Source organism: Spinacia oleracea, chromosome 3 (assembly GCF_020520425.1).
Source record: "Spinacia oleracea cultivar Varoflay chromosome 3, BTI_SOV_V1, whole genome shotgun sequence".
NCBI classification, from domain to species: domain Eukaryota; kingdom Viridiplantae; phylum Streptophyta; class Magnoliopsida; order Caryophyllales; family Amaranthaceae; genus Spinacia; species Spinacia oleracea.
The window spans coordinates 3,316,932-3,327,114 of NC_079489.1; the positions used below are offsets into that span (position 1 = coordinate 3,316,932).

Consider the following 10,183-nt stretch of genomic DNA (forward strand, 5'->3'; position numbering starts at 1 on the left):
GAAAGAAATAATCTAATCCTTTCCATTTATATCCACTAAACTAGTGCTCCCAAACAAAAGAAAGAGTCGACCCTGAATTCTAGGCCACATTTCCAACTTAATATCCTTGACACTTAATGAATTTCTTGGAATGACTAATATTGATCATAGAAAAAAAGAGATGTAAGCAATTAAACATGATACATTAAAACACCTCTTATGATTAATAAGTTACAAATGTGATGTAAGAAACTACAAAAGAGACTATAATATGAAAACTATAGAAAGACAGTCAAGCTCAACAGTTTATCTTCCTCTAGAATCTTGATAGGGTCCTTCATTTTCTTTGTCTTTCAAAAATCCAAGGAATGCTAGAAACCCGAAAAAGAAGAACCCACCACTATAATTACCACCTCCACCACCTCCGCCGCCGCCACCACCGTCGTCATCGCGTGGGGGGAATCCGGTTCCTCCATCATCAAGTAGTGGTGATTTCTCTTTACCTGCAAACAAATTAGAATTAACGACTTTACGTCAATGGCGCCTCTAGAAAATGAAAACATGTAAAGTTGACATTCAAAGTTTCAAACCGTCATGTTTTCAGCAGATCTTTTATCAAAATCAAATTCATGAGCCATAGATAAAAACAATCAAATCATGCATCTCTTTCCTATGTAAAGTTGACCATGTAAACATATTTTACAACAAGCTCAGTTTTTTACTTAGGCTCTGTTTGGTAGGGTGTAAAATGTTTTCATGGAAAACGACTTTCCCCTTTTCAATCATTTTACGTTGTTTGGTTTTGTAAGGGATGGAAAACCATTTTCCATAACTACCTCAAAGGTGGAAAGCCATTTTCCATTTGAAATGAAGGGAAACCATTTTTCCATCTTTCCTCCTTACCTCCTTCTCCCTTCTCCCTTCAATCATCACTCATCTTCTCCTATTTTCCTATTTTCTATTAATTTTCTTGTAAAGACAAACAAAGGAAAACTAGTTGGGAATTGAGTTTTTCCTTGAAAAAGGTTTTCCATGGAAAATCATTTTTCACTGAAAACGTTTTACGCCAAACCAAATGGAGCCTTATAATCAAATTTTATTCCAAGTTGAAACGCCAAAATACAAACCCGAATCCAATCAGTCTCTGCTCTCAGCCAATTCATGAAATGCAGAAATGAGAAATGACAAACTTACCTGGTGCATTTGAAATTACAGAAGTTGGCTTCTCTACAGTTTGAGTCTGTCCTTCAGCTCCGCATTTGGCATTCTGCAATACGAAATGAAATCATGGGAAGATCTTATTAGGGCGCCTCATGCATATAAATATAATAGGCTCCTCATGCATATAAATATAATAGGCTCCTCATGCATATAAATATAAATATAAATACAAGGGTACAAAGATAACATAATAGCATAACACAAGTAAACCGTTGTCACAAGACCCTTTAAAGCTTTAACTAAATCTTGAGAAACAAGGTGAACTCTGAAACTATAATCCATACTTAAGTGTGATGTAAAATATCAGATACTGCTATGGAGAATAGGCTCTCCCACGGACTTGCTTCACATTTCACACTAGAACTCTTCCTCTTCTTAACCTCCACCCCACTGTTACCTGATTCGCTAGTGCGAGATTGGTTACGGTTCACAATTCGCTACCTAATTTTCTTATTTAGACCAAAATTGTACCATTTTCATGTTATAATTCGCTTTTTCGGTTCGTGGTTCATGGGCTGATTAGAGAATTAGGTAACACTGCTCCACCCCAACCTCACCCTATGTTTCTATTCAGCTAGTAGTCTCTAAGATTTCTCTTGAAAGTTTAGACGCTTAACCCAATTTCACATTTCAGAAAGAAATCCCATGAGTGAAGGTTCCCTTCGACGTGAGAACTGGTTTTAGTTTTCTATAGCTAATTTGCAAAAGGATCACTCATATATTGTTATACCAACATAAGATGCTTTACGTGCTCCCCAAATAACAAAAATTGTCCACACAGAATTTTGCTAAGGCCCAACTGGGGAGTTAAACAAAGGCATGGCCCAACTTTGTTCACGGACTTTTGGTCATCAAATACTCCCTCCATCCTACTATGAATGTTCTAGATAGTTGTCATGTTGTTAATAAAGAAGGATACTTGTTAAAAGCAATAGAAATGGTGGGAAACAAACAATGTTCCCTTGATTTACTCATTCCAGAGCATGCCAAGTTGCCAACTAACGGGAGTCTGGGACAGAGGTAGGAAAAGACACCCTTTATTCAATTACTTGAAATCGTTGAAGTATCAGTATTTTAGATTGGATATCTATCTAACTCTTAATCAATAAAAGAACAAAAATAATGAACTCTGGCCTGAGGTATCAAATGGCAACAACCAAGTTGGGATACTGAAAGTGCGTCAACCCAGTTCCATAAACTACTTTTATGTTTACAGATTTTGTTTTTCATGTAATATTATATATTGTGGCTTCTAATAGTAATACAGCAAAACAAACACATTAGATTATAAACGGCATTGCATACCCAAACAAATTCCTAGCAACTTCAGGAGTAGATAAAACATCTAAGTGATCTAAATATTATTATAAAAACAACTACTTTTACAGCGGAGCATAAGAATTAAAACACAGCAGAAAAAATGCCTAGAAAGGGAGAGATCCCTAACATGATGACAATCATTATACTTATGATAAGTCCCGTATGTCTTACAAATACGACTCTTGAGAGTAAACTGATAGACTGGCTAAAACATACTTCTGTTATATATTTGGTGTGTGCGAATAATCTCATCCATCCCAAAAGGGCCAAAACTGACTTAAGTAATTTTATTTATGTAGTACTGATATTTCACATACAACTTTACTAAATTTATTTCTAACGTTCACTCATGGCTACATCTAAAATCCTTGTAACTAAAATTTATCACAGGAATCGCAAATAGAACTAAGAAAGTTGGATAGAGTAAAAAGTGAATCATAGCTCATGTAGGAAAAGCTTACCAAAGCAGCTGAACAGACCACGGAAGCAGAGCGTACTCTGGTTGTGGGAGTTGACCTTTGACTGTGACTCTTGCCAAGCCTCACTAACTGTTGTTCACGATTCAAACCAAATGACACCTTACCAAGCCCTGCTACGGCGTGGTTATGATGCTTTAATGGACCCCTCCTTGGCAGGTCAAATCTCACTGTTCAAAAATGTATTGCCATTAGATACCACAGAGCAGGCAAAAGCCACCAAGCCAGCTTGGCGAGAAGCAAGTGTTACCTAATTCTTTAATCGCCCCACGAACCGCGAACCGAAAAGGCGAATTATAACATGAAAGTGGTACAATTTGGACTAATTTAGCAAATTAGGTAGCGAACTGCGAACCCGTACCCAGTCTCATACTAGCGAATCGGGTAACAGTGAGCAAGACAGTAGAACGTCAAAAAATATATAATGAAGCTAACTTATGTTTTTATCAAAAACCACATTAGGGCTATTCCATGAAAATAGGTTGAAATTTTTGGAGCACCATACAGCTTTTTCAGCACCGTTAAACTATCTACAACGCACTTTGAACCATTAAGCAAAAAGTGTATATTCTTAGCATACACTAATAACCAAACCCAATTGAAATTTCACACATCAAAGGTATCTTGAGCCAAATTCATAGGCAGATAATACTATCTAAATCTACTTTATTTAGCTAACCAGTTTCATCAAACTTCCCTAAAACCCAATCTTATGTTCTTATCCAAGAAACTAAACAGATGAAGACCCATTGACAAACAATTAATACCTTGATTAATTTACTTGGGCATACAAGAGAAAGTTCACAAACCTGGGGATAATAACACCGAGGAAAGTCCAGAAGTGGCACTCAGTGAAGAAATCGCCATTTACAAATCATCAACTTTAACCTAAACAATCTGAACAAACATAAGCTCCAGAAAACAATAAACAACAGCCAAATATCATGAAAATTGAAAGGATTGTACGAATTTCAAGTAGAATTTCTCATGAAAAACCCCAAAATAGACCCAACTGAGTATATTTAACCATTTGAAACGCGTCATATCAGAAATATCGATTCATATATATAAAAAAGGTATAGTACGAATTTCACAACACCAAGACAAACCCAACAGAATATAATTAACAATTTAGAAAATTACGTCTTTGAATCAATAAAAATACAAATAAAATCAATAGAAGAATCGATTGTAGATAATTACCCAGAATAGCAGCAGCAGAGAAGATAGGTGGTTGGCACAGGCGCCTCCGACTACAACTAGAAGATGTTGCTTTTCTTGGAGGGTTTTGAGAGGAGGATGAGGGAGGAGGAGGATGGAGATGCAGAGCACGGCTTTGGAGTTGAGGAGAGAAGATTATTATGACATCGACGCTTATTTACCTCTTCTTTTTTCTTTTTCTTTTTGGCAAGCAAAAAAAACTTTAAAATAAAAAATAAAATACTTTTGTGGTTTTCATAGTTTTATTTTTAGTTTTCTGAAAAATAGAAACTGAAAAAGAAACGATACAATAACGAACGATACCTTAATTATTAAAGGGAAAAAGTAATGCTACAAAAAAATCAATGTACATAAATGTCATTTTACGCAATATACGCAATCAGCTACGTGTTACAGAGTCCCAAAGACGTTAACATAAACAGATAGTCAAATCCGAAGTCAAATATGCTAAACAAAAAGGTAATAAGCTCTAGTTGTAAGACATGGCCATGGTCGTGAGAGAAAGGCGTGAGAAACCCCTGGTGAATTGTTTTTTTTTCTTTTTCCTTTTTGTTATACGTACTTATATTTTTTGTCATATACGTCATTGTAACATCATTGGGTCAACCGTTGACCGCACCCAAAACGGTTGACTATACCCGTTTTTTTGAGACAAATTTGTGACTTTTTCTTGAGGTACTCTTACAGTACGTACTAGCAAAGTAGACATAAACCACTAGACTTGCTAGGTAGATTCATTTTCGTTCACAATTCTTTTTGTTGAAAGCGAAAAATGTTGAGTTGATGATGTTGAGTAGCACCTTGTCCTTTCCCTACTCATAAACTTCCGATTGATGATTTGGAGTTGAATATTTGTTCAATTAGGCCAAAGCCTCCTTGATACTCCAATTATTAAGTCGATCAATTGTAATTCAAGTCATCTTAACTTGGCGCTTTAGAAATAAGATCGTTTTGTTGTTTAATTTTCATTTGTTATTACATGATTTTTCGATCTATGCTGCATAAAAAACTAGAACATGCAGCTTAATCTACGGCTCAGGTAAATATCTCAAACAAATGGTTACACATCACTGATTTTTGAACAATAAGATCATCAACAATATAATAAACTATCAGTATGATAGAGATATCAATCTTACTAGAGTGTTGCTAATACTAAAATCTCAAACGTCGTCATCTCTAAGATCATAGTCTGAAACATGATCTTTAATCGACAATTGACGAGAAAAATCTTGAGAGTCTAGAGAGAAACTTTGACGATAAACATCTTTTCCCTGACAAATCAACAAAACCGACATGATTTCAACATAAGCATGATAAACGATTGAAAGTTGAGAGAATTAGAACTACTTACATCAGAGAGTAACAAGTCTCTTGGCTCGAGCATGTGAATGACTTCTCCCATTTTAGGCCTATTTTGCGTGTCAGGATCAACACAACGTAGTGCAGTTAAGATGACCCTTTTGAGTTCCTTCAACGGGGGTTGTTGAGGTATCTTGGAATCAATAACTTGTTTGTAATCCTTGATCAATACCATGGACTTCAACCATATCAATAGTTCCTAAACACATTTAAGTTGAATATAACATAATTTAGCAACACTAGTAATAATTAGATTAGAAAATTTCTCGAGTTTTAGCTACTTAATCTCACCTCTTCTCGAGCTTTATCATAATTATCAGGCTTCCTTCCAGAAACAATCTCCAAGACAAGTATTCCGAAACCATAAACATCTTCTTTCTCGTTCATATCTCTAGCCAAAAAGAAAATTTTGGTTTCAAGTAAATACCTTAAAAATCCGAGGACTCAAAATTAAACACCCCCCCCCCCCCAAAAAAAAAAAAAAAAAATCAACTACTCCCTCCGTCCCGGAATATTTGACCTATTTTCCTTATCGGGCCGTCCTTTAATACTTGACCTGTTTCTAAAAATGGAAATATTCTTACAATATTATATTATTTCTCACTCCACCCCTATTAACCCACCTACCCCCTACTCCATACAAAAAATAATTAAAAATTCAACCCCTACTCTCTCCCAACCCCACCCCTTTACACATTTTCCACCAATTATATTAAAATAATACCCCACTATCAACTACTACCTATTAAATTAAATAAGTCAATTCAAGTCCCTTAAACTCTGTGCCGGTCAAACCGGATCGAGTATTCCGGGACGGAGGGAGTAATAAAAGTTCTACTAATAATCTTACTCATGTGAGCTGAAACACGTATGATCTAACAGTCTTGCAACAACAAAATCAGAAATTTTAGGATTCCACTGACGATCCAACAAGATTTGGTGAGACTGTAATTTCTTATGCGCGATCTTTTGTCCAACATCTTCATGCAAGTAGGCTAATCTGTGAGCAAAAAATTGTGATAGAAAAAACAAAGATGATCAAACATATACAAAGTGCAATTTTGGAAGTTCAGAGTAAATCTATGGAAATGCTTTTTTTTTTTTTTTTTTTTGACAAGAATCTATGGAAATGTTATTTTTTCTGACCCTTTAGCAATTCCTGAAATGATATCCATACGGATTCTCCAAGTTAAAGGACTGATAGATTCAACATCATTTTCGTGAAGCAGCTCGTGTAGGTTGCCATTATCAACATATTCACTTACAAGTATGTACCTATAAACATAGGAGTACAAATTAGTACTTTTTCATCTAATAAATCAAAGAATCACGACTAAATAAATGTTTTTTTTTTTTTTTGATTTCAATGAGCCACAAGGGCAATATAAATTACAAATGGGGTGGGGGATTCGAACCTGAGACCTATTGTACACATGCCCTCAGTCTTAACCACTAGGCCAAGACATCATTGGTACGACTAAATAAATGTAAGAGTGAAGGTTATTAGTACCTTGTACGAAGATCCCATTCTTCTACACAAAAACCTATCAACTTTACTAGGTTTTTGTGAGTCATAATTGGAATTGCCTCCACTATTCGTCTGAATTGCTCTTTTTTGACACTGAAGAATCCACATAACACTAACATCAATGACAATGTAATGCCCTACTAATGCCTACAAGTAGGTGTATCAAAGTGAAAAAATACTACTGTAATTCTTATTAAAAATCTTGTATGAGTCCTTAAAAAAAAAAAAAAAACTTTTATGAGAATATGAGATGATGGCAAGATTAACTTGTAATGAGTAGCGGTCTTCACTGGTCCAAATCCGGACTGGACCCGAGACCGAAAATTAAAATTTTAAGACCCGTAAATTGGACCAATTATGCTTGAATCTGGCCAGACCTGGTCGAAAAACTTGATCCAAAACTCGGATAGGATAGGTTGTGCAGATTTTAGACTTATTTCCTACTACCTCCGTTTTTTAAAATTCCTTTAGCTTTGAAATATGTGTCCAAACTCCAAAGTATGAAGATTTTGACCGTAAATTCTTACCATTATATACATCAAAACGTTTCATGTAAGATCTTTTTAGATTGGCATTGATGTGTATTTTCAGAATATCAATTTTTTATAATTTTTTCACATACAAAACTGGATATATTATTAGTTAAATATTGCATTGGAGTCCGTTCAAATAACAATTGTAAAGAACTTTAAGAAAGATAGGTAGTATGTTTTTAAAATATAATTCAACAAATTATGGTAAAAAAAAGTCATTAGTAAACATATATAGAAACTAATTATTCAAGGCTTTTTTTTAGAAAACTAGTACTTCCTCCGCCGTTCCATAAATATTGCACCATCGTATTTTTTACACTATTCATACTAGATCTTTGGTCATCTTTGTGATTCATAACTAAGAAAAATTATAGTCATATGAGATCTTTCGTATCGATATATATTTTCTAAATATCAAATTTTTATAAATTTTATTTATACATAATTCGAGATATTATGAGTCAAACTATGTGTTGGAAAGCGTAAAATCAACCATGATGCAATATTTAAGGAACGGAAGAAGTATAAATATTTTATACGAGTCATATAGTAGTTTTTCCCACTTATGAAAGGCGAAAATTGTTCTTTTTAGTGGCTTGCATTTATAATTTTTAAGGAAAAAACCGGCTTTTAAATGGTTTTTAGAGCATAACGGAAAATATACTTGACCCGAAGACCTGAGCAGTTGTACTCGGTCCGGTCCGGCCCCATTTTCGGTTTGGACCATCTTTAGAACACACCTAAATCCTTAATCACGAGACTAGTAAAAAAAAGGCGACTCTTTTTTATTCTAAGGGCAGGTTTTACTCTTTAATTAGTTTGAGATAATCTCCCATACGATTTTCTTATGCAAAAACAAGTGCAGTTTTAAAATTTTCAAGCAAAGTTTTAACGTCCTACATGTAAATAAGCTTTAAAAGGCGTAAATGGTACGGTGCAGGAAAACTTACATTGTTTAGGCTCCGTTTGATAGAGCGTACAATACTTTTGTGCAAAACAGTTTTCCTCTATTTTTAATTTTACATTGTTTAGTTTGTAAAACCATTTTGTTTTCATTCCTTTTCCTTATCTCTCTTGTACACTCCTCTGACTACCTGCTCACTTTCCCTTTCATTTTCCTATCGTTTGATTATTCTTGAGTGGACCTGTTCCACAGTAATATTAGTGTGGACCCAAACTAATAATTTTCTCTAGCACACTTTATACATTCGTAGAGACCATTATTGTTTATACAATGACTATAATAAACTAAACACCAAAACTCATAGATATAGTAACTATTTTTCAATCATAGTAACCCTATATTTTTAAAAGCGAATTGTGAATTAAAATCTCGTTATTCAAACACAACCTGTAGCAACTACACCAATTTGATGTTTTTTCCCCATAATAATCCTAATAAACATGCCAAATTAAGTTATGCACAAGTTTTTGATATATTTTTGACATGGTGCACAATAAATTTAGTGCGAACCGGGTTCATTTAAGAATCGTTACCTATCGTTTCATCATTTTTCTTACATGAGACAAACAACGGAAAACTAATGTTGGAATTGCCTTTCCCATTGTAAATTATCTTCCATAACAATCATTAATATTTTACACCAAACCAAACAGAGCCTTACAGTAAAGCCATAACAATTACATTGAAAAGATGAACTGATATCATAAGGTTACCTGGTAAAACATAGCTCTTTGACAGCAATTGGAGTACCATCTACCAAAAAACCTCTGTAAACCTTCCCATAACATCCAACTCCAATCAAATTCCTACCATGGAAATTATCAGTAGCCTCTAAAATCTCCCTCATTGAAAACCAACAACACAATCTACTATAATACTGTCTCATAATCCTAAAATCTTCCATTTCTTTCCCACAAAAATCACTCTGTTTAATCACCCCACATTCGAGAGGTGGTGGCATACTGATAATTTGATCTGCAGAATTATGGTTTCTTGTACAGATTTTGGTATCATTTTTTGATGTAATGTAAGCTCTGTTTTTGAACCGACGTCGTTCTGGGAAACAATTGCAGAAGCAGAGGATGGTAATGAGGATGATTATGGTGAAGATTATTGTTGTGATAGAAATTATAAGGATTATCCATGGACTTATGTTTAGAAAATTATGTGTGATTGGAGTTGAGAGCTGGTTTATGGAGTTTATTGACATAACTCTGAAAGAAAGAACAGAACAAAAAACAGAGGTCTGGTTTTGAAAATTTATGGGGTTTTGAAATTTTTAGGAAACAGAAAAAAATGGGGGGATCTTGTATGATCTTATATTGAAACATTTACTGTTTTTTTTTAAAAAAGGAAATGAAATATTTACTGTTTGAAATTAAGGAAGTTGAGATTTTGTTGTGAAATTTAGTGAGGAAATTAAAGATTTTGTGATGGAATATTCTATCTGCGGGATTTTCAAGCTGAATTTCATTCGTAAACTTTTTTAAAATAATAATAAAATAAAAATACATATTCCCTATCTTGTCAAAAATAAAAAAATGCTTTTAAACTTAAGTTAGTTACGCTTTATAAGGCG

General features: G+C 34.2%; 2 protein-coding genes across 3 annotated transcripts; both read right to left on the reverse strand.

Annotated features, from left to right (window-relative positions):
* Positions 1 to 163: 163 nt before the first annotated feature.
* LOC110784114 (protein YELLOW LEAF 1, choloroplastic-like) lies at positions 164 to 4,373 on the reverse strand. 2 transcript variants are annotated; one of them, XM_021988524.2, is made up of 5 exons: positions 4,200 to 4,373; positions 3,806 to 3,893; positions 2,982 to 3,166; positions 1,174 to 1,246; positions 164 to 482 (listed from the first exon to the last, which is right to left on the reverse strand). In XM_021988524.2, the coding sequence occupies exons 2-5, from the start codon at positions 3,861 to 3,863 to the stop codon at positions 286 to 288; spliced, it is 513 nt and encodes a 170-aa protein (XP_021844216.1). In that variant the 5' UTR covers positions 3,864 to 3,893; positions 4,200 to 4,373; the 3' UTR covers positions 164 to 285. The 2 variants fall into 2 exon arrangements, with proteins under 2 accessions (XP_021844216.1, XP_021844215.1); XM_021988523.2 differs by having other exon boundaries at positions 3,806 to 3,884; positions 4,200 to 4,372.
* A 1,007-nt stretch (positions 4,374 to 5,380) lies between these two features.
* Positions 5,381 to 9,565, reverse strand: LOC110784071 (probable serine/threonine-protein kinase At1g01540). The gene is made up of 7 exons (XM_056841246.1): positions 9,318 to 9,565; positions 7,090 to 7,200; positions 6,726 to 6,854; positions 6,460 to 6,579; positions 5,871 to 5,970; positions 5,572 to 5,778; positions 5,381 to 5,491 (listed from the first exon to the last, which is right to left on the reverse strand). Exons 1-7 carry the CDS (start codon positions 9,563 to 9,565, stop codon positions 5,381 to 5,383), a joined length of 1,026 nt encoding a protein of 341 aa, XP_056697224.1.
* Positions 9,566 to 10,183: the final 618 nt, after the last annotated feature.

Coding starts and splice junctions, on each gene's coding strand:
- LOC110784114 (XM_021988524.2), bottom strand. CDS start 3,863: ATGGCGATTTCTTCACTGAGTGCCACTTCTGGACTTTCCTCGGTGTTA. Junction 1,247..2,981: donor TGGTCTGTTCAGCTGCTTTG/GTAAGCTTTTCC, acceptor TTCGTATTGCAG/AATGCCAAATGCGGAGCTGA. Junction 483..1,173: donor TGTAATTTCAAATGCACCAG/GTAAGTTTGTCA, acceptor ATTTGTTTGCAG/GTAAAGAGAAATCACCACTA.
- LOC110784071 (XM_056841246.1), bottom strand. CDS start 9,565: ATGCCACCACCTCTCGAATGTGGGGTGATTAAACAGAGTGATTTTTGT. Junction 7,201..9,317: donor AAAGAGCTATGTTTTACCAG/GTAACCTTATGA, acceptor TGGATTCTTCAG/TGTCAAAAAAGAGCAATTCA. Junction 6,580..6,725: donor ATTTCAGGAATTGCTAAAGG/GTCAGAAAAAAT, acceptor TTTTGCTCACAG/ATTAGCCTACTTGCATGAAG.